This window comes from Pongo pygmaeus, chromosome 17 (assembly GCF_028885625.2).
Source record: "Pongo pygmaeus isolate AG05252 chromosome 17, NHGRI_mPonPyg2-v2.0_pri, whole genome shotgun sequence".
Lineage (NCBI taxonomy): Eukaryota > Metazoa > Chordata > Mammalia > Primates > Hominidae > Pongo > Pongo pygmaeus.
In genome coordinates this window covers 40496907-40521043 of record NC_072390.2, presented here as the reverse complement: position 1 = coordinate 40521043, position 24137 = coordinate 40496907, and the positions used below count along the sequence as shown (strand labels likewise).

At 35.2% G+C, this 24137-nt stretch overlaps 1 protein-coding gene and 1 long non-coding RNA gene across 8 annotated transcripts in view; both read left to right on the top strand.

Annotated features, from left to right (window-relative positions):
• The window catches only part of SS18 (SS18 subunit of BAF chromatin remodeling complex), a 75061-nt gene that overhangs the window by 24093 nt on the left and 26831 nt on the right, over positions 1-24137 (top strand). For all 7 annotated transcript variants that reach the window (XM_054460521.1, XM_063653519.1, XM_054460522.2 and 4 more), the window contains exons 4-5: positions 9465-9618; positions 14369-14590. In XM_054460521.1, the coding sequence (XP_054316496.1) occupies positions 9465-9618; positions 14369-14590 (376 nt within the window). The remainder of the gene's footprint in view (positions 1-9464; positions 9619-14368; positions 14591-24137) is intronic.
• Positions 2069-9451, top strand: LOC134738436 (uncharacterized). The gene is made up of 3 exons (XR_010124159.1): positions 2069-2172; positions 2907-2980; positions 4950-9451. It is a non-coding gene; the product is annotated as an uncharacterized LOC134738436 (long non-coding RNA).

Here is a 24137-nt window from a genome sequence, read left to right as displayed (position 1 = left end):
AGGAAGCAAGACTGTGGGTGAAATGTCCCTGAAGTGTTTATTTTTGTGAGTTTTAGTACAAATTAAGACATCAGTATCTTTCTGATACTGAGGTGAGGAAGGCTGTGTTGAGAATAAAAAGCAAAAGAGAAAACTCTAAAGAAAAATAATTGATTCCTTTAAGAATGTATAACAAAACTTTTTATATGCCAAAAAATTCTATAATTGAAAGACAACTCAATAGTTATTGTACAGTATAATGTGCTGTTTTAGAAATACTTTGTATTCAGAGTACATTTGAAACAGCAGAAGGTGTGATTACTTCTGCCGTTAAGGATTATGGAAAGTTCCACAAAGGCAGTATTCCTGTATTTCATAGAGAATTTGTCTATTGGGGCACATTTTTCTGAATTGATATTATACGGAGCATTTTACCAACATCATTGCCTACCTTCTTTTTCAGATATCTTAGGAAAAAAATCATGTTTACTGTTTGCTGGACAGTATATATAAAATTCAGAAGACTAATTGAGTCCAGATAGGTAAAGAGATTGGATATATCTTACTGTGAAGAACAGAAATGTGTGTGTGTGTGTGCGTGCACAAATTTCCAGAACTATATTAAAATCAGCGAAAGTAACTTGCAGAAATGCTAGGGAACTGAAAGACTGTCCCTTTGACATTAGGGATGACTCCATGGTTTTCAGAAGGGCAACTGGAAAGATGGAATTACCATCACTGAAACTACGGATAAGGCGGCTTGAGGGTGAAGGGAAATATCAGAGATTTCATGTCTGATAGACTTCCAAATGGAGATGTGAAGGTGGAGTAGGCAATTTTGATAATTAAAAAACATGAAAGTTGGCAGAATGATACTGCCTCCTAATTTAATTCTCAAAGTGTTCATATTGCACGATCATTTTTCATTCAACAAATATTTATCGAGTACTTCTATTTGCTACTAGATGATTGGGGGCTCCAGTAATAAGCAAATATAATCATGGGCGCAGTCCTTACAGAACTTAAACCTGTAATGGGGAAGACATACTTTAAATCATTACACAAATACATTTGAAATTACAGCCATAGTAAGTGTTATGAAGGAAGAATATCTGAAAATGTTGGAGCAGACAGTGGGGACCTTATAATTCTGGTGCTCAGGGAAAAGGTGACATGAGGTGTAATTCACATACAATAGAATTCATTCAGTTTAAGTATATAGATAGATGAGTTTTGACAAATCCATGTAATCACCGCTATAATGAAGATAACAATGTTTATCCCCAAAAGGTTTTCCAAATATCCCTTTTCTGCCCATTTTTAAATTGAGTTCTATGTATATAGACTGAAAAAAAGGGCTTAAAATTTTAAAATGGTCATATATATATATCCATATATATATAAATATAAAATCCATATATATATATCTCCATATATATATATGGATTTGTAGGCATTCTTTATATATTCTGGAACAAGTCTTTTGTTGGCTATATATATTTCAGATATCTTCTCCCAGTTTGAAAATTGGCTTTTTATTCTCTGTGGTGTCTGATGAACAGTTTCTAATTTAAATGAAGTCCAACTTATCAATATTTTGAAGGGATAATTCTGTATCCTGTTAAAGAAATATTTTCTTATGTCATAGTCATGATGATATGAAGATACATGTATATTTTCTTGTATAAGTTAGTTTATTCATGATCCATTGCAAATTAAATTTGTATATAATCTGAGATAGGACTCAAGTTTCTTTTTTTCCTCCATGTGATAGTTGATCCAGCACCATTTATTGGAAAGATCATTCTTTAACCATTAAATGTAGGTTGTTGCCTTGTGACTGTATATGTGGGTTGTTTCTTAATTCTCTGTCTGTTGGTCTGTTTGTCTGTCGTTGTACTAATTATGTCTTATTTATTGTAGCTTATGATAAATCTTTGTATATTCTAGTGTTCTTCCCCAAGATTTTCCTGGCCATTCTGGGTCCTTTGCATTTTCATGCAAAGTTTAGAATCGGCTTGTGAGTCTGCAAAAAGCCTGTGGAATTTTTATTGGGATTGCATGGAATCTTGAGGTCAACATCAGGGTAATTGATTATCCTCTACAATATTATTAATAAATCTTCCAGTCAACAAAGATGGCATATCCTTCCATTTTGTGAACTCTTTCTCTCAACAGTATTTCAGTGTAGAGGTAATGCACATTTCTTGTTAGATTTATTCCTAGTGTTTTGGGTTTTTTTGGATGCTCTTATGCTATCAGTTTTTAAATTTCAGTTTCTAATTGTTTTTTGGAAATATATAGAAATATAGTTGATCTTTATATATTGACCTTAGTTATTATATTCACTTATTCTAATGGTTTATTATAGGTTCTCTTGGGTTTTCTATGCACTTAATTATGTCATCAGCAAATAATGACAATTATAAGTCTTTTTAAATCATTATTTCTTTTTACTTTGTTTTCTATTTTCTTTTAGTCTTTATACCATTGCTTTGTGTTGGTTTATTTATTTTGTTGAACAGAAATGGTGATGTATATTCTTGTCTTATTCCTGAATTCAAGGGGAAAGAATCCAGTATTTCATTAGTAAGATGACGTTGGCTGTAAAATTTTTGTTTTAAGAATGCTCCTTTTATTCTTAGTTTCTGAAAGATTTTATTGTGAGTAGGTATTGAATTTCATTAAATTCTTTTTCTTTATCTGTTGAGATGATTATATGGATTTTACTTTGATGATTTGGTGAATTACGTTGATTAATTTTCAAAAGTTAAATCAGCTTACATTCCTGTAATAAATTTCATTGGTTATAATGTATTATCTTTTTAATAAGTCTGGATTTGATTTGCTAAAATTTTGTTTAACATTTTTGTGTCCGTGTTCATGAGAGATGTTTTGACCTGTCATTTTCCTTGTGTCCTTGTCAGGTTTTGGCAGCTTCATAAAGAATTGGGAACTGATCCCCTTCTTTTTGTTTTCTGGAACAAAAAATTGATGTGAGGTATTATTTATTCTTAATGGTTTAGAAGAATTCTCTATTGAAGCTATCTGAGTCAGGAGATTACTTCAGGGAAGATTTTAAGTGATGGATTCAGTTTCTGTAATAAATAGAGGATTGTTCCAGTTTTCTATTTCCTGTGTCAGTTTCTATAAGCTATGTTTTTCAAAGAAGTTGTCCATTTTACCTAAATTATTAAATATATTATCATAAAGTTGTTCTTAATATCTCATTTTCCTTTTACTGCCTATATTAATATCCCCTTATTTTCCTTTTACTGTCTATAGCATATGTACTGATGCCCCCACTTTTAATTTTTCTGAAATTGGAATTTCTGTCTTTTCTTGATTATTTCTGCTAAGGGTTATTAATTATTAATATTCTCAAACAGCCAGCTTTTGGCTTAATTTTCTCTTAATGCTTTTTATTTCATTGAGTTTTGTTCTTGTTTACATTATTTCCTTCTTTGTACTACTTTGGGTTTGATTTGCCATATTTAGCTACTGAAAATAAAGGATGATAGTGTTATTTCTCAACTTTCTTTCTTGTAAATACACATTTTAAAACTATAAATGGTCCTGTAAGCATAGCTTAAACTGCATCTCACAAATTTTGATATTACATTTTCATTACCAATTAAAATATTTTAAAATTTCCATTGTGATTTCTTCTTTTATGAATCATTTTGTTACTGATTTTTTTTTGGAGACGGAGTCTCGCTCTGTTGCCCAGACTGAAGTGCAGTGGCACGGTCGGCTCACTGCCAGCTCCGCCTCCCAGGTTCACACCATTCCCCCTCCTCAGCCTCCTGAGTAGCTGGGACTACAGGCGCCCGCCACCACGCCCGGCTAATTTTTTGTATTTTTAGTAGAGGCAGGGTTTCACCTTGTTAGCCAGGATGGTCTCGATCTCCTGACCTCGTGATCCGCCCACCTTGGCCTCCCAAAGTGCTGGGATTACAGGCATGAACCATCACGCCCGGCCTACTGATTTCTAATTTAATTCCACTGTGCCCGGCCTACTGATTTCTAATTTAATTCCACTGTGCTCAGAAAATATATTTTATATGATTTCAATCTTTTGATACTTATTGACTTGCTTTATGGCCCAGTATGTGATTCAGTTCAGTCAACATTCCTTGAGTACTTGAGAAGAATGTGTATTGAACAGTTACTGGATTCTGTAAATACAAATTAGGTCAAACAAATTGGTTACTAGTAATGTCAAAATTTTTTTATATTCATAGGGTTTTTTTTCTTCTATAAATTACTGAGAGAAGTATCTTAAAATCTCCCAACTGTTATTTTGGATTATTCTGTTTTTCCTTTTAGTTCTGTCAGCTTTCACTTTATAAATTTTTGAAGCTGTGTTGTGAGATGTATACACATTTATGATTGTTAAACATTCCTGTTGAACTTTTATCATAATGAAGCATCTCTTTATCCCTAATAATTTAAGCCAGCTATTCAGTATTAACATAGCAACATCATCATACTTTTAATTAGTATTTGCATGATATCTTTTTCTGTTTTTTCTTTTAATATGTCTGTTCCCTTGAATTTAAAGTAGTTGTGTTGTACACAGAATATAGTTGTGTGTTTTGAAATCCAATCTAATGTATTTGTTATTTAATTGGAATGATGGGTCTATTTACATTTAATGTAGAACATGATATAGTAGGATTTGTGTCTTACAAGGCAGGTATTTTTTTTCTATTTGTTCCTTTCTTCTCTTTAATCAAGCATTATTTTTTCTATTTGATTTTACATATAATTTTACAGTATACATCTTTAATACGTGTGCATGTATTTTTAAGTAGTTGCCCTAGAGATTAAAATATTCTTCATTAAAATATTAAAATATTAGTTTATTAGGTTGTAGTCTAAATTTATACTTTTAACACTTGTTGAAAAATGCAAGAACCTTATAACGGTTTAATTTCATTTACCTCGTTGTCTTTTTCTTTTTTTAGACAGTCTTGCTCTGTTGCCCAGGCTGGAGTGCAGTGGCGTGATCTTAGCTCACTGCAACCTCCGTTTTCTGTGCTCAAGCAACTCTCCTGCCTCAGTCTCTCGAGTTAGCTGGGATTACAGGTGCCAGCCACCAAGCCTGCTAATTTTTGTATTTTTAGTACAGATTGGGGTTCATCATGTTGGCGAGGCTGGCCTCGATCTCCTGTCCTCAAGGGATTCCCCCGCCTCGGCCTTCCAAAGTGCTGGGATTACAGGCATGACCCACCTCACCTAGCCTAGTCTTTTGTGTGTCTTGTCCTATACTTTATTTTTCTACATTTGTTTAAACCAGTAGAGTCATTGTTACTGTTATTTTAAATGTTAATATTAATATATATTTATCCACATATACTTTTCCATTCCTCTTAAGTAACCTGTCTAGTTCTGTGCTTCCATGTGGGGCCATTTTCTTTTAGCTTGATATATTTTGTTCTCTTATAACAAGTGTTTTGTTAACTTTTGTTCATCTAAACTTATTTTTATTTCATCTTCATGTTAGAAGGTATTTTTTTCTTAGTGTGGAATTCTGGGCTGGTTGGTTGATTTTCTTGTTTTTTTTGTCTTAGCGCTTTACAGATGTCATTTTGTCATCTTCACTTTCTATTATTTCTGATGAAAAATTAGTTGTTAGTTTTATTGCTGTTCCCTTCCAGGTGATATGTCTTGTTTTCACTGACTGCTTTTATTTTTTTCTGACTTTAGTTTTTAATACTTTGATATATCTGGGTTCAATTCATTTCTTCATTAAATCTCTGTTTTGCTGTTTCTAAACTAATGATTTCTTAATTTCAATGATTATATTTTCTTGTTCTGGAATTGTCATTTGACTTTCTTACAGAATTACGGGGCTTTGCTGAAATTCTCCATCTGTCCTGTGTTTGTTTGTTTATTTATTATTTATTTTTTGAGACGGAGTCTCGCTCTGTGACCCAGGCTGGAGTGCAGTGGCGCGATCTCGGCTCACTGCAGCCTTCGCCTCCTGGGTTCTAGCAATTCTCCTGTCTCAGCCTCCCGAGTAGCTGGGACTACAGGTGCACGCCACCACGTCCGGCTAATTTTTTACATTTTTAGTAGAAACAGGGTTTCACCGTGTTAGCCAGGATGGTCTCGATCTCCTGACCTCATGATCCACCTGCCTCGGCCTCCCAAAGTGCTGGGATTACAGGCGTGGGCCACCGTGTCCAGCCTTATTTATTTCTTGAACATACCAATCACAGTTATTTTAAGTCTTTAGTAACTCCATAATCTTTTTTTTTTTTTTTTTTTGAGACAAAGTTATGCTCTGTCTCCCAGGCTGGAGTGCAGTGATGCGATCTCAGCTCACTGCAGCCTGCACCTCCCAGGTGCAAGCGATTCTCATTTCTCAACCTCCCAAGTAGCAGGGACTACAGGCATGTGACACCGTGCCTGGCTGATTTTTTTTTTTTTTTTTTTTTTGGTATTTTTAGTAGAGACAGAGTTTCACCATGTTGGTCAGGCAGATCTTGAGCTTCTGGCTTCAAGTGATCTGCCTGCCTTGGCCTCCCAAAGTGCTGGGATTACAGGTGTGAGCCACCACATCTGGCCTGGAACTCCAAAATCTGAATGACTTAGGTATCTTTTTAAATTTTCTGTTATTTCTCTTGGTTGTCCATTCTTTTTTTAGTTGAGGTACAGTTTATATAAGATTTACCATTTTAACCATTTTAAAGTACAGAATTCAGTGGTTTTTAGTATATTCACAATTATGTAAGCATCATAACTATAATTTCAGAATGTTTTCACTACCCTAATAAAGTGAAAACTGTTGGCAGTCAATCTCAATTCTCCCCCTCTCCCCATCCCCTGGCAACAGCAAATCTACTTTCTGTCTCTCTGAATTTGCCTAGTCTGGACATTTCTTATAAATAGAATCATACAATTTATGTGGCCTTTTGTGTCCATCTTCTTTCACTTGGCATAATGTTTTCAAGGTTCATCCATGTTGTAGCATGTATAAGTATTTCTTCTTTGTGGCTGAATAATATTCCGTTGTATTCATATGCCACGTTTTGTTTATCCATTCATCAGTAGGTGGACATTTGAGTTTTTTCCAGTTTTTAACTATTATGAATAATGCCACTGTGAACATTTGTGTAGAAATTTTGCGTGAGTGTGTGTTTTCAATTCTTTTTAGTATGTACCAGGAATGGAGTTGCTAGATCATATGGTAACTGTTGAAGTTTTTAGGAACTGTCAAACTCTTTTCCACAGTGGCTGTACCCTTTTACATTTCCACCAGCGTATATGAGAGTTGCAATTTTTATATATTCTTCACAACACTTGTTATTTTTCTGGACTTTTAATTTTTATGTTATTGCAGCTATCAAAGTGGGTGTTGGTCATTTATTTTTGTTTTTTAGAAAGCCTTGCAATTTTTAAGAGTGTTAGACCTTGTGGTTGAACAATTATAGAAGCTCTAGTTTGTGTTACTTTGTTCAAAAGAGAATTAAGTTTTCCTTTGGTATGTGAAGTACTAGGAGGTTACCTTGAATCTATTAAAGGTTGTTTATAAGACTTTTTAGGGCTGATCTATTTCAATTTTGACCTTACTCTTAAGGAGTAGCTGGCCCTTCTGTAGTCTCAGCAGAGAGCTGAAGTTATTTATGAAGGCTCCTCTAACTTGGTGGGGCCTACACTCCAGTCTTTGTCTCCATAGCAGTGAGCAGCAGCTGGAATCTCTGCTGAGCTCTTAAGCCTCCTACCTGCTATTTCGACTAGTTTTCTTGAGTGTTTCCCCTCTTGTGGTCCTTTCTCTCTGGAAATTTATTCTTTAGTTTCTAGCTCTTTGATAGTCAAAAATTCTGACTCTTTTTTTCCTTAGTCCAATTGGACTGCACTTTCTACTTGAGCTGTATTTCCCTGTTACTCAGCAAACTCAAGGAAAAAGCCAAGATAATTGTGGAGCTGGTCTTATATGCTTCCGTTCTTTCAGGAGTTGTAGCCCCTTCTGTTCCTCTTTGTGTAAGTCACTCTTTAGTGCCTTCAAACAGTTTTTACTTTTTGTCTAGATTTTATGAGTTTTATTTAGCTCAGGGTTAGTTTGATACAAGTTATTCTAGCATGGTGGTAACAGTAATGATGTTTTATTAGTTGAATTACAAGAAAATGACCTCACTATTAAGAGTGAGAAAATGAATTTTTAACAGAAAATTTGGACAAGAATATAGGAAGGAGGATTTCTGTTTTCAGACAGAAGAGGGTTAAGGTAGCCAGGTTTGAAGGATGATAAATAAGGATGATTAAAAGTTAGATAATATGACTCATATTATTGTTTTTTTTTTTTTTGGTGAAAACTGAACAAGGTTTTTAAGTGTTTAAAGAATACAAGTTGGAGAAATAATATGAGAATTTAAGAGAAAATAATAAAGAGCATTCATCTGGATTTAGTTGTGAAGAAATTAAAATTCTGATTTTAAAATGTGTGCTATTAGAGTAGACTTGTTTATTTCTGTAAATGTTGGTGATTATTAACTGTTTGGAGGTTTGAGTATTTAAATGTGATGGCCAAATAACAATGTGTATCTATTAAGTGTGCCAAAGAGAATTGTGTTCACAAAATGGAAAGGTATACAGTAACTGGCCATTTTTAAATGTAGGAGGAAGAGAACAACTGATAATACAGGAATGGACATTACATTTAGAACATCAAAGTACAGAAGGAAGGCAGAAATAGATTCCTAAAGAATAATGCCTCCCTCTCCTCCTACAGGATTAAAAATGGGGGTTTGGAGCGAAACTAACCGTTTGCCTTCTCCACCAAAATATCCCTAAGAAGGGACCCAGGTGTGGCAGACCGCCTCATATCTATGTTTTTCCTTTTGCCCTTTTGTGAACTCTGAAGGTTAGTCAGTGGTTTTCTTCAAAATTGCATTAGGAAATTTGCCAAGGGCATCCTTTTGAGGCAGCTGTCTCTGTACCCTTGGAGGCCATCAGTAATGTTTCCAATCTATAGCAGTAGTCGGCACAAAAATGTTGAACTGTTGTCTTCATGTTTTAAAACATTCCTCTGCTGCCACTATCCTCCACCCCGAAATAGTGTAAAATATGGCACATTTTGGGACTTAGAGTCCTTTCATCATTTTTTGTTACTGTACATTTTTAGGTAAAATCCATCATTAATAATAAGTATATCCAATACATCAATAATGAAAGGACATTTAATTTTTTTCACATAGTTTAGATAATAATAGACACATTAGAAATGCTTATAAGTGAGAATTTTTTGTATAGAATGTTAACATTTTAATTTTCACTATTGAGATTTTATAAAGTAAATATGCTTTAAAGTTTTGGGGGTTATTAACTATGTTCATGATGAAAATGCATTAGAAGAATTTGAAATGCATTTGTGTTTTTGTTCTTATGCAATTTAGTAACATAAGCAACTTTTTTACCCTATGCATCTTTCATATATTAGTCTGTTTCTCTTGTTTTACTAAACTGTCTTCTTTCAGCCACCCACACAGAATATGCCTATGGGTCCTGGAGGGATGAATCAGAGCGGCCCTCCCCCTCCTCCACGCTCTCACAACATGCCTTCGGATGGAATGGTAGGTGGGGGTCCTCCTGCACCACACATGCAGAACCAGATGAACGGCCAGATGCCTGGTAAGTTTTTCTCCTCTAAGACATTAACACCAGAGTTGCTTAGCAACTGAAACGACATGGGGGCTCAAGGGATACTAGATTGTTGATGACAAAACTGCTTTGAATGCCCCCGAGTACAAGCTCTCTTAGAGTTTGTTAGCTACAGAGCTACGTGACCTGTATTCAGTGTTTATCAGGCTGCCCTTGGGCTTCGATGTAGCTGACACACACCATTCCTCTGATGAACAGAACTGGCTAAATTTAGTCTGTCTGAAACTGCAATACAGTTGGCTTTAGAAGCTTTTTGGAAAAAAAGGCGTTGCACCATGGCTTAAGAATTAAAGTCTGTTTAAAAAAGATATTATAACATTTCCCTGAGTTTTTATTTACTTAAATATTGATTGATCTCAGAAACAGTATCACTGGGAAAAACACATGGGGAAAGAAACAAAACAGTCTCTGAAGTGCTGGTGTATTTAGTATTTCCTTATTGATAATTGAAGCTGAATCTAAATTTTTTTAATACATAGTTTATAGCATAACATAAATATTGGAATTGATTTTAAAGCAAAAATTAAAGGCTGAAAAGTAATGTAAACTTCCTTACATTATTTATACACTGAGCCATTCTCTTTTCTATTTGTCAATTTTAAGTGTAGGGTCACTAGGTTGATATGTTTTAAGACGTTGGATGGTGATTTAGTTACCTTTGGCTGGTTTGAAATTTTAATCAGAAAAGTATCTTTACACTATTTTGTTTTTGTAACAGTAGCATCAACCCATGGCCATAATTTTTGGTAGAATATTATCTACATTAGGTATCAGAATATTTTTACTTTCTAACACAAAAGTTATTTTCATTGATAAAGAAGGCATTATACAACTAGCAGTAATGGAAATAAAATAACAGAACAATTATTAAAATTAGTAATTAGCATCTTTAGGATACTGTTTTCTATAGCCGATTGTGTTGATTGATAGCATTGGTGTCCAAGGATGATGGGTGCAGTAAGGAAACAAAAGAGAGCACAGAGCAAAAGAGACAAGGTAGCCTGGCTTATAGAAGATTGAGGTGTGACTGATCGTATAGGAGGGAAGTGGTGTTTCAGTGGCTGTCTCCTATTTCCTGCTAAGTCTTGCAACATATATGGCACACATCCAGTATGGAGGTAGGAATAAAGACATCACTGCTTTTCAGTTTGTAGTCATATTGTGGTCAAGAGAAATCTTCTTGCCAAGTCCACATTTAGTTCACCAGGACACACTGTTTTTAGAACTGGGAAGGTAGTGATAGTGCAGGTTAGCTAGTTAGGAGTTTTGTGACTTTTTATGATGGTACTTTGAATTAGGATTTTGACTTAAATTCTCTATATAACATAGAAGCCTAAGGCCAAAGAAGCATTTGAGCAGCAGTACAATTATGGTTAACATGACATTTTGGTTTTATGTAAGGCCTTCTGAAGTATATTCTTTTATAAGCTAGTTATTATCAACCACTTATGACCTGGGTTGTTCAGAATACTGTAGAGCTTCCAAAACAATAGTTAAGAATTTCTCCAGGCCAGGCGCAGTGGCTCACGCCTGTAATCCCAGCACTTTGGGAGGCCACCAGCGGGTGGATCACGAGGTCAAGAGATCGAGACCATCCTGGCCAACATGATGAAACCCCGTCCCTACTAAAAATACAAAAAATTAGCTGGACGTGGTATTGCACGTCTGTAATCCCAGCTACTCAGGAGGCTGAGGCAGGAGAATCACTTGAATCCAGGAGGCGGAGGTTGCAGTGAGCCGAAATCACGCCACTGCACCCCAGCCTGGCGACAGAGTGAGACTCCATCAAAAAAAAAAAAAACACAGAATTTCTCCTAACAATAGTTACGGAGTTACAGTTAAGCGTAGGAGAAATTGGAAGGCCAGTAACTTATATTTTCTTTATTTGTTCCTTATAGCGTTTAGCCAACCTTTTTATGCACACAAATTTGCATCTTGGCTCTTGTTTCCTATTTCAGTTTTGTTTTTAATGTATATTTCATTATGTAGACTCAGTTTTAGAGGTACTTATGTTCTCATTGATCTGGGTCAAATCACTACTCAGTCTCAGGTTCCCTTTTTTAAAAAATTATTATTATTTTTTTCTTTTTGAGACGGAGTTTTGCTCTTGTCACCTAGGTTGGGGTGCAGTGGTGCAATCTCGGCTCACTGCAACCTCTGCCTCCCGGGTTCAAGCGATTCTCCTGCCTCATCCTCCCGAGTAGCTGGGATTACAGGCGCACAACACCACACCTGGCTAATTTTCATATTTTTAATAGAGATGGGGTTTCACCATGTTGGCCAGGCTGGTCTCAAATTCCTGACATCAGGTGATCCACCTGCTTCGGCCTCCCGAAGTGCTGGGATTGCAGGCATGAGCCACCGAGTCCAGCCTAAAAAAATTAATTGATTTTTTAAAAACTAGGTAATACATGCCTATGGGACCAAAATCAAAGGATACCAAAGGATGCCTAGCCGCCACCTCTCCAGACAGTTCTAGAGAGGCATTGGTTTCTAGTTGTCCTTCAAGAGATATTCTCTCGCCGGGCATGGTGGCTCATGCCTGTAATCCCAGCACTTTGGGAGGCTGAGATGGGTGGATCAGTTGAGGTCTGGAGTTCAAGACCAGCCTGACCAGCGTGGTTAAACCTCATCTCTACTAAAAATACAAAATTAGCTGGCGTGGTGGCACACACTTGTAATCCCAGCTACTTGGGAAGCTGAGACAGGAGAATTGCTTGAACCCGGGAAGTGGAGGTTGCAGTAAACCAAGATCGCACCATTGCACTCCAGCCTGGGCAACAAGAGTGAGACTCCATCTCAAAAAAAAAAAAAAGAGAGAGATTTTCTCTATATAAAATAATGCATGTGTATTTCCTTTATTTTTATTCTTTTTTTTTTTTTTAAAAAGTACAAATGATAGCACTCATTAAATACTATTATGTATCTTTTCTTTCTCAAAGATATATCTTGGAGACCATTATTTTATTCCATATGTAAATAGATGCCTTATTCTTTTTGGTCTCTATATCATGTTCTTTTTTACAAGTTTAGTTTATTCGAACATTTAGGATGGAAACATAGGCTTCTAGTCTTTTGTTATTATGAATTATACTGTCATGAATTTGCCTGTAAAAATATATATGCACATATATATGTATTTTGTGTGTCAATACACATGCACACAAAAATTTGTATATCTATAGCATAAATTCCTGGAACTGAAATTGCTGGGTTAAAGGTATATATATTTTAAAATTTGACAGTTAGTGCCAAATTGCTTTGTGTAAAAATAGTAATATCCATCAGTTCTGCATTTATGAATTTCACATCCATGGATTTAACCAACAGTGGATTGAAAATACTTGGAAAAACAAATTGTGACTATACTGAACATGTACATACTTTTTTTTTCTTGTCATTATTCCCTAAACAACACAGTATAGCGACTATGTACATAGCATTTACATTATGTTAGGTAGTACATGTAATGTAGAGATGATTTAAAGTATATAAGAGGATGTACATAGGTTATGTGGAAATCCTGCGTCATTTTATGTCAGGGACATGAGCATTTACGAATTTTGAAATCTGTGGGTGGTTCTGGAACCAATCTCCCACAGATATTGAGGGACAACTACTTTATTTGAATTGTTGTTTGTCATCACAAATTTCCTCAAGCTTGATCCCACCCTTGATTCCACAAGCTTGATTCCCCATGAAATATAAGTAAGATTTCTGTTCCTTCAACAATGGATGAAAGTGCTTCTTTCTTCATAATATAGTTAGATCGAACTTTTGATTTTTGAGAATCTGAAAGGTGAAAGTTCGGTCTCATAGTTTTAATTTGCCTTCCTATTTTAAGTGAAGCAATCAATCTTCTAATGTTGATGAACCTTTTTGTAGTTTTTGTGTGAACTAGTCATTCCCTCATTATGTCCTTTGCCCATTCTTTTACTGGTGGTGGTCTTTTACTTACTTCATATGTTAAGTAATTAATTTGGTCTGGGTCTGTGATCTATCTTATAAATAATATTTTCTTATTTACCTTTTTATTATTTAATTTTGAGTTTTTTATGTCGTGCAAATTTTTAAGTTTTGTATAGTCTAATTTATCAATGTTTTATGGCTCAGGGTTTTCTGGCATACTTAAGAAGATCCTTCCATTATTATTTTTAAAATTCTCCTTTTTGAAATTCTTTTATGGTTTCTTCTTTTTAAATGTTTAAGTTTTCCATTCATCTAGAATTAGTTAGTGGAAGAAATGAGATAGAGATCCAACTTGTTTTTTCCAGATGGCTCCCTAGTTGTCACAATAGCATTTACTGAATTAGTTTTCTATTGCTCACTAATACTTAATATTACTGTGATTATTTACTCAGCTATGTATTTGGGTCTATATTTAGACTCTGTTCTATTCAATCGATCTGTTAGTCTGTTCATTTATGTTCGCAGTCAATTACTCCAACCTTATATGTTTTGCTCTTTTATAAAGAAGCTAGTCCTCCCTTCTTTTTCAGAGTGCTCCTGACTTTTCGAAAGCATCAATTTCTTAATCTGAAAATGGGAATAACTACTTCACAGTATTTGCTGTCTTTTCCTATAAACCATTTACTTTGCTATCGATTAATTATTGTTTGGTATTACTATAATAATGCAAAAAAAATATTATTTCCAGGTACTTTTGTATGGACCATCTGTTTAACTTTCATATTTTGCTTCTGATCATTTTTCTTCAAAGGGCCTAACCATATGCCTATGCAGGGACCTGGACCCAATCAACTCAATATGACAAACAGTTCCATGAATATGCCTTCAAGTAGCCATGGATCCATGGGAGGTTATAACCATTCTGTGCCATCATCACAGAGCATGCCAGTACAGAATCAGATGACAATGAGTCAGGGACAACCAATGGGAAACTATGGTCCCAGACCAAATATGAATATGCAGCCAAACCAAGGTAACTAAGCTTTATGTCCTTCTTGACTAGAGTGCTCTATTAGCCTTTGAAAAGTAAAATGATTGTTGTCAGGTTCTTAGCTGGTTCATAAAAATAAAAGTTTAAAGTGAGTGACAGTCATGCCCATAAAAAGGAGACGTTGAGTTTGAAGCTAGTTTAAATCTCTTTGCTCAATGTAGCTTTTTAAGCTTATTTATTTTTATGTCTTTTGGACAGTTTGTTTGAGGTTCTGTATTGTTGAGAATTGTTTTTTAAAGCCAGTCAATGAAGAACCAAACATTTGGTTTAGCTAGAAAGTTGAGAAAATAAACACTTGCTCCTTCATTTTACTTATTAAGGATGTATTAATTTATATGAATTCCCCTTGATTTATATGGATGTTTTCTGATGCTATGTTTCAGCGTTAAAAAGTAATTCTAAAATAATTTGCCATTAGAATGTTCAGTGGAGGTGCTGCTGTACGCGTCTTAGAGTGGTATAAGTCCATTAAAGTTTATTACCAATCTCAGAATGAAATTGTACCATGTTTCTCTTTTAAGTATTCTGTGAATAATAACTAAAAGCCAGTAAGTGGCGCTCTGTTCTGCTAATTGTCTGTTAAAACATTTGGCATATTTCCAGCTTAATGCTATTTCAGTTACAAAATGTAATAAAGACCGTAAGATAGAATTAAATGTATTTGGAATAAAATTTTCTAGATTTTGATTTATAAAATAAACCAGAGCACTAAAGTGTACCCAGATAAAAGAAGTTAATGTTAATCTGTTGATAATTCCTTATGATGAAATAATATAATTTTAAAATAATACAGATTTTTAATAATTTTCATGAGATATACTGAAAGCAAAAGGAGATAATAGAAAAAATTGCCAATCATTGTAGCTTCACAAAACTGGCACTTGCTACATTTTTTTCCCCCAAAGTTACTTAATGCTTACGGTAGAATTATTTTTGTGTTTTTATTAGGTCAGTTAAAAGTCCAAACAACAGCAAGATCCAGTCAGTGCTAGATCAGAAGGGAGTTCATGTGTTTCTCTATACAGTTTGGTTACCAGGAGAGAGAACAGGAAAATTGATGATTCTGACAGCAACTCCATTAATGATGGCACACTTCTTAGAAACTTATAGTTAAGAAAAGGTATGGTGTGCACAAAAAATGGATGTTGCTGCAGCATGGTTTGATATGACATAATAAGATTTGAAGAAAAAAAATAATGCATATAGCAATGTGCATATTGACTTTTTGGAGAAAAGTATTGAGGTGTTTATAGAAATTTTTTGTTCTTAGGGACCAACTTTTATTTTTTAAAATGTCGTATTTTGTAAGTATGTGTAGGTCTTCCTTTTACTATAGTACGGTAGTTTATATCACTTTTTGCCTTGTTCTCATAGTTTATAAATTTCTTCTTTTTTATTTTTATTTTGTGTATTTTGTTAAAAGAATAGAAACAACGTCTTGGTATGTTGCCCAGGCTGGTCTTGAACACCTGGGCTTAAGTGATCACCTGCCTTGGCCTCCCAAAGTCCTGGGATTACAGGCATGAGCCACTGCACCTGATCAGTTTATGAATTTCTTAATAGAAAATAGACTGTACAGAAATGACCAGGTAGAGATCTGAAGAGATTAAAGACAATTTTCAAAAAGAAAATATGGTTAAAATCATTGAGGAAATTTTTATTTTAATTTTTTAATTTTTTATTTTTTTTTGAGACGGCATCTGGCTCTGTTGCCCAGGCTGGAGTGCAGTGGCACAATCTCTGCTCACTGCAAGCTCCACCTCCCGGGTTCACGCCATTCTCCTGCCTCAGCCTCCCGAGTAGCTGGGACTACAGGCACCCGCCACTACGCCTGGCTAATTTTTTTTTTTTTTGTATTTTTAGTAGAGATGGGGTTTCACCGGAAATTTTTATTGTTTTAAAAATCTCTTTAGGACAAATAAAAAACTTCATTTAAATTTTGATATTTCAGAATCAAAAGAACACAAAATTACAGTTAGCAAAAAAGAAAGTTATACAGTGTTCTGGCAGCATCTACTTTTTTAATCATATGAGTTTCTTATAAAAGCATTTTAATTATATGTTACCTTTTAATAAAGAAGTTCATGGTGAGTTTTATTAATGAATTTTTTTACTAGATGCTAGAGGATGATCGAAGAGTTTTATTAATGAAGTTTTAATATTTATTTCATTATAAAACATTTTCTTAGTTTTTATAAAAATAAGCTGCATATTTTACATTAAAGTTTTTCTTTTTATTATTATTTATTTTTATTTGTTTTAATTCTGCAACTAAGCTAGTATTATTGCAAAATGTTTTTCTCTGTGTTCTCTTAGAGGGTCCATTGCTTCCAGGTGAGCAATTTAGCACAATTTTTTTTTTTTTTTTTGAGATGGAGTCTCACTTTTTGTTGCCCAGGCTGGAGTGCAGAGGTGCAATCTCGGCTCACTGCTGCTTCCGCCTCCTGGGTTCAAGCAATTCTCCTGCCTCAGCCTTCCTAGGGGCTGGGATGACAGGCGCCAGCCACCATGCCCAGCTAATTTTTGTATTTTAGTAGAGACATGTTGGCCAGGTTGGTCTTGAACTCCTGACCTCAAGCCATCCATCCACCTCAGCCTCCCAAAGTGTTGGGATTACAGGCACGAGCCACCGTGCTGGGCCCAATTTTTATGTTAATTTGTTTCTTAAATTGCTGGCAAAATGTTGCGTAAGTATAATAGTCAATCCAACATATATTTTCCCATGTTATTGTCACTGTTACCCAGATAAAGTTTATTTTTTTGTCATTTTGAACCTTAAGAGAAAGACCTGGCTGGGCGTTGGCGCCCCTTGCTTGTAACCTCAACACTTCGGGAGGCTGAAATGGGAGGATCATTTGACCCCAGGAGTTGAAGACCAGCCTGGGCAAGATGGCGAGACTTGCATTTTTTACAAAAAGAAATGTAAAAATTAGCTGGGCATGGTAGCTTGTGCCTGCAGTCCCAGCTACTCAGAGGTGGAGGCGGGAGGTTCACTTGAGCACAGGACTTCAAGGCTGTAGTGAGTTTGCTGGTGTCACTGCACTCCAGCTTGGGTGACAGAGCAAGACCGTCTCTAAAAAAACAAAAAGAGTAACTCCAGTTTTCAGAGTAAACCATCATCTTCCTACATAAACTTATTTGCATATAGAGCATAAACTTCACTAGAATTCAACAAGCTCTATAAAAGCAGGAAGTGTGTTCTTTGCTGTATCCCAAGTGCCTAGAAAAATGTCTGAGGATGGACACACAAAATCTTATTTATTTCTTTCATTTCTTCGTAAAAATCAAGTGTTATATGATCACCTGTCTGAAAAATATTTATTTAATAAAGCAAGAAGTACATTCAGTGTATGAAAAGGCAAATTGTATGGAAGGGATTTCTGAAGGTGTTATATTGGACCAGATATCTGTGTATTTTTCATTATCAGGCATTAGTAATTATAGCTTTCCACATTTAACAGAATTTTACTAATTATATATTCAAATATAAAGAATTTTACAAATTGCAGTGCTTGTGTTAAAGAGTATGTTTTGTAAGTTCCATGTGTGTAATTCTTTAGATTTGGATATGTCTTGGCCCCCTGTAGCTTACTGTATGTGGGACCTTTGACTAAATTACTTAATTTCTCTAAGTAAGATTAAGTGAAATGATGCATGTAAAAATCCTGACTTGGTAATCATTTGCATAATTTTTATAAAATCAGTTGGCCAATCATCAAGCTTTTTTAAAAAGGTGAACAGGAAAACATTTGAGATTGGTTTATCAGCTACTGTCTTATTTTAGCCACAGCATCTAATTTATTTCCGGTTGTTTTAATAGTATTAAGAAAGTGTTGATTCACGTGGCTAAGTTGCAAATGACAATATCTTCAAAACACTGTGCTTTCTGTCAGTGTACTCTTTGGTTAGACTGACCCAGAGGCTTGACATGAAAGTAGGAGGAGATTTTTCTTTCAGTACCTAAACTGTTCACATTCGTTATATAAATATGAAGGGCAAAGAGTATGTATTGCCACAGCTGAGATTGTTTTCTTATTATCTTATTATCTCTTACTATTACACAATGGATTATTAAGAGATAGACCAAAAGGAGGTGCTTGAGATAAGCCTAGCATTTACTTTTACATATGTATTTTTACATGGTAGTTTATTTCCTTGTACCTCTGCTATTCGTATATATAGATCTTTCTCATTTTTTAAATGGCAACATTCTTTGTATGGATGTATTATAATACAACAAAGCCATTTTCACTTTTGATAGATGTTTCTAGTCTTTTACTATTACAAATACTTCTGGAAAAAATGTCTTTGTACCTATGTCTTTGATTACTTGTACAAGATTTTTGTTGGATAAATTCTAGAAATAGAATTATTAAAATATATGAATACTTTAAATACTTGAGAGACATTGTCAAATTGTTTTCAATAAAGGTTGCATGAGGCCACATTCACATTCCTACAGCATATAAAAGTGCTTATTTTACTACATACCCAGTGACAATCTTCCTATTTGCTAAATATGTAGGGGAAAACTGTAAACTTAATTTCTTCAATTACTAGTCAGGTTGAATAACTTCATATGTTTATTTGCTGTTTGCATGTTTTCTATGAATTGCCTGTTCATGTCATGTATTCTGTGGTTTGTCTGTTATTGAAGGAGTTGTTTATAGGTTAAGTCTGTTTGCCTTACGTGAATTTCACATGTAAAAACATTTTGTTAGTTTTAAGAGATAGGAATTTAACTTTTTGTTGTTGTTGTTTTTTGAGACGGAGTCTCGCTCTGTCGCCCAGGCTGGAGTGCAGTGGCAAGATCTCGGTTCGCTGCAAGCTCTGCCTCCTGGGTTCATGCCATTTTCCTGCCTCAGCATCCCAGGTAGCTGGGACTACAGGCGCCCACCACCATGCCCGGCTAATTTTTTTTGTATTTTTGGTAGAGATGAGGTTCCACCGTGTTAGCCAGGATGGTCTCAGTTTCCTGACCTTGTGATCTGCCCGCCTTGGCCTCCCAAAGTGCTGGGATTACAGGCATGAGCCACTGCGCCTGGCTGGAATTTAACTTTTTAAAATAGTTTGTTTTAGTGATAGGATTCTGAAATGGTAATATTCATGAAAAAATGTGATTATCTCCCAATTATATCGGAACTTTGACCCAGCATTTGCTAAGTTATGGTATCAATAGATTTACTAATTACTAGTAAAATACTTTGGAAGGTTCAGTATGCTTATTAGATTATTAAAAGGCCTGAGAAGATTTTTATTAAAGAAACTGATTTGATTTCAGTTAACATGAGTATATTACCATGGAGCTTTTCTTCTTCTTCTTTCTTTTTTTTTTTTGGCATATTACTCACCAAGGTAACAGCTAATACTCAGTGAGTACCTGTTAGTGCCAGGCACTAACAGAAACAAAACTATCAAAATGCTTTGCATGTCTTCTTTAATTCTCACATCCTTGAGGTAGTAGGTAAGGTACTATTACTATCATTCTGTGCATGAGGAAACAGACATCCTATGGAAATACAGGCAAGCCTTGCTGTATGCGATTCCGATATACATGAATATCAGTTACTGCAGTTAAGCTAAATACAGGCCTTGCTGTATGCGATTCTGATATACAAGAATATCAGTTACTGCAGTTAAGCTAAATAACACCTGTTCCCCCAGCACCACCATTTGAATTTCAGTTACCATAGTACATTAAGAGTAATTGTATAAAGTATGAACTCTTAGCTGCTCCTTCTTCAGTCTACAAATCACTACATAAATAACAGATGCCTGTCATGATAAGTGATGGATGTTACTTTTAGATTTTGTCAGTGATTGGTCACTGTGCATCTGTCAGTTCATGCACATACAGCAAAGCTTGTTGTTGTGTTTCTTCCTTGGCTCCCAGCAGTGAACCTATATGAGATTTTACAAACCTGGATAATTGAAAGAGGGACTTGGCCAACATAGATAAAAGTGCAACAAAGAAATGAAAAATGATAATGCTGGAAATGAAACCCAAATTCAGTGTAAATGGAGTACTGAAGAAATTGCTGACTGTGGGAATGTTGACATTGCTGCCATTTCAGAGAATCTGGACATACACTGCAGGTGCTTAATGAAGGAGAACTCATTGATACAAATGAGAGAAGTAGTTGTGATGAAAAGGATGAAGATGTCCCAGAGGAAGCAAGACTGGCAAAATATTTCACATTAAAGAAATTCTTGGAAATATTTCACAACTTTGAAAGTGTAAAGGATAAAATGTTGGATGCCAATCCAAACTTAGAAAGGAGTGTGACAATTTGCTAAGCTGTGGAAAAGAGACTTACTCTAAATCGTCATATATACCATTAGGAGAAGGGAACTACTTTTCAGATTATTCTTGACAGGATTTTTACAAAGAAGTGAAACACTTTAATTCTCAGTGTTTCTTTTTTTTTTCCACTTCTTTTTTTTTTTTTTTTTGAGACGGAGTCTTCCTCTGTCACCCAGGCTGGAGTGCAGTGGTGCAATCTTGGCTCATTGCAACCTCCACTTCCCAGGTTCAAGTGTTTCGATTCTCCTACCTCAGCTTCCCGAGTAGCTGGGATTACAGGCACATGCTACCATGTCCAGCACATTTTTGTATTTTTAGTAGAGATGGGGTTTCACTACATTGGCCAGGCTGGTCTTGAACTCCTGACCTCAAGTGATCCACCCACCTAGGCCTCCCAAAGTACTGGGAGTACAGGCGTGAGCCACTGCACCTGGCCAATTCTCAATGTTTCTAATGTTTAAAATTACAGTGAATTAAATATTTTCTCATTTCCCTATGTATTTTTAACTGACAGTAATAGAGTTTTCAATGTTTTGACCAAAATTTTAAAGGCCATGGTATAATTATGATTTTTTTTCCTACTGATTATTAAGATCATATTGCATGATTTCAGCTTGCATGGTCATTGATATGGTCTGATCCTACTATGCAAAGTGAAGACTATAAGGTTTTATAGACACTTTGGGAAATGCTAGTAAGTTCCTAACAATATGAATGTTATAAGGTTAAAAGCTTCTCATTTATCTTAAGGATTCAGATACAAATATGTCAGATGATATGTGTTATGAAGAGAAATATGCAAAGTAAAAGGAAAAAGAAAAATAAGGATGTATGCCATTTTAGGGTGGTGAGCAGATACCTAGAAAAAGAATGTGGCACAGCAGATGGAACAGCAAGTATGCACTGGAGCATACTTGGTGTGTTTGAGGTATAGCAGGGAGACCCGTTGAACTGGAGCAGAGTGAGTGAAAGTGGGAAGTCATAAGAAATAAGGTCCAAGAGATAGTTGAAGGCTAGGCCTTGAAAGTCTTTTAGTCCATAAGGATTTTAGATTTTATTCTGTGGAAGGAGATATACTGCTGGAAAGTTTTGAGCACTGGAATAACATGATCTGAATATATGGTTTTCAAAAAATGCTTTTGGGCAGCTGTATAGAAAATGGGCTGTAATTGGGCAAGGGCGAAATAGGGAGACCTGTTAAAAGGCTCTTGTTGTATTTAAGAGATGATTGTGGCTTTAAATAGTGTGATAGCTATGGAGGTAATCAGAAGTAGTCAGTTTTGGGATATTTACCATGTATTTTGAAGGTAAAGCGGATTTGCTGACAGATCAAATGTGGAGGACAAATGCAAAGTTTGTGTTGTCCTCTCCTTGAACAGTCAGTATGTGTTGTGTTCCTCTCACAGATGTGTGATAATACACACAGGGTATATTGCTGACCAGGGGAGTTTCCCTTAGCCTTAGTGTTCAGAGTTTTTATTGGGACTGTATTATGTAGACTTGATTAATCACTTGTCCATTTGGTTGATCTCAGTCTCCAATCTCGATCCTTTACCCCCCTGCTTGACCCAAAACCCCCATCCAGGATGAAAGGAGCTACAGGAAATCCCAATTAAGTAAATTTACTAAATTTTTCTGATTTTTTTCTGATTTTAGTAATCAGTAAATATTTCTGATTATTAAAATAACTAATGTTAAATTTGAAAAATCTTGGCCAGGTGTGGTGGCTCATGCCTGTAATCCCAGCACTTTGGGATGCCGAGGTGGGTGGATCACCTGAGGTCAGGAGTTTGAGACCAACCTGGCCAACATAATGAAACGCTGTCTCTACTAAAAATACAAAAATTAGCCGGACGTGGTGGTGTGCACCTGTAGTCTCAGCTTCTCGGGAGGCTGAGGCAGGAGAATCGCTTGAACCTGGGAGGCGGAGGTTGCAGTGAGCTGAGATTGTACCACTGCACTCCAGCCTGGGTGACAGAGCAAGACTCTGTTTCAAAAAAAAAACAAACAAAAAAACTAAAAAATATGAAAAGCATACAACATAAAATAAAAAACACCTCTTACTTCACTATATTTTAAATTATTAGGCAAATTCACTTAAGTATAGTAGCTTATACTTAGAATCCTTTAAGCAGTACTACTTGTAATTATATAATTTAAAAATATATGTATTTAGTTATTTTTCTTTAGACTCTGAGTTCTATGAAGTGAAGAACTGTGTCTTGTTCTGTTCACTGCTTTATCCTGTTTGTTGACTGATTAGCTAGATAGGTATCCTCTTGCTATTACAGTGTCCCCTGAGGGACAAAATTGCCCACAGTTGAAAATAACCAGCTTGAAGAAATGGTTAGTATGAATAACTGTGTAAAGATGGTCTGTGTCACTAAAGAAACAAATGACAATAACAAAATTGTTATTGATATTATTTTTAATACCTTTTAAAACTTTTATGAGATTTTTTCTAAAGTTCTAACGTTCTGAAAGATTTTGTATCTTTTAATGAGCTGTTGTTCTCTTTACTAGCTAGAATCATGTTTCCATTTTTTCATTGGTTGCTGGGAAACTCAGCTAAATTTGTGCTTGGCTGCAGTGAACTTACTGAACTGGGCTAGTCATCCTACGTTTTGTTACTTGCTCTTGTTCTTTTATCCTTGATATTGTATCTAAACATCTTATTAACTACTAAAAATTCTTGATGTGGACAGGTGTATAATTTAGGTAAGTAAAGAGTCCTGTTCTTTTTAAGCAGCTATTTAAGCAGATAGTAAGTTAACTAATTGAGTTTTTTGGAATACAGGGATTCTTGCAAATAAATTATTAGAAATAACTCCAAATAAGCGCTATAATTGGGTTAGTTTGAGATTAAATGGTTAAGGAACAAATAGTAAAATGTGAGCAGTAAATGATGAAATATGAATGTGAAAACAGGCCTGAGGAGGGTATTATCTATGGAGTTTCATGGTCTTAAGCTTACAGAAGATAGGTGGGGTGAAGAAATTTCTTATATTTTAAGATTTTTGTATTACAGTGATAGAGATGTATTATACAGAACTGTTTTCATGGGAGATAGTGGCATGGGAAAAGTATGATTTGAATTTGGAGAGGAAGTACACATAGTGATTAAGAGCACGGGCTTTGGACCATTTAGTAGCTATGCAACTTTAGAGCCTTTCGTAGCAGTACAGCTTTGGGTAAGATCCTTAATGTTTGTGACCCTTAAATGTT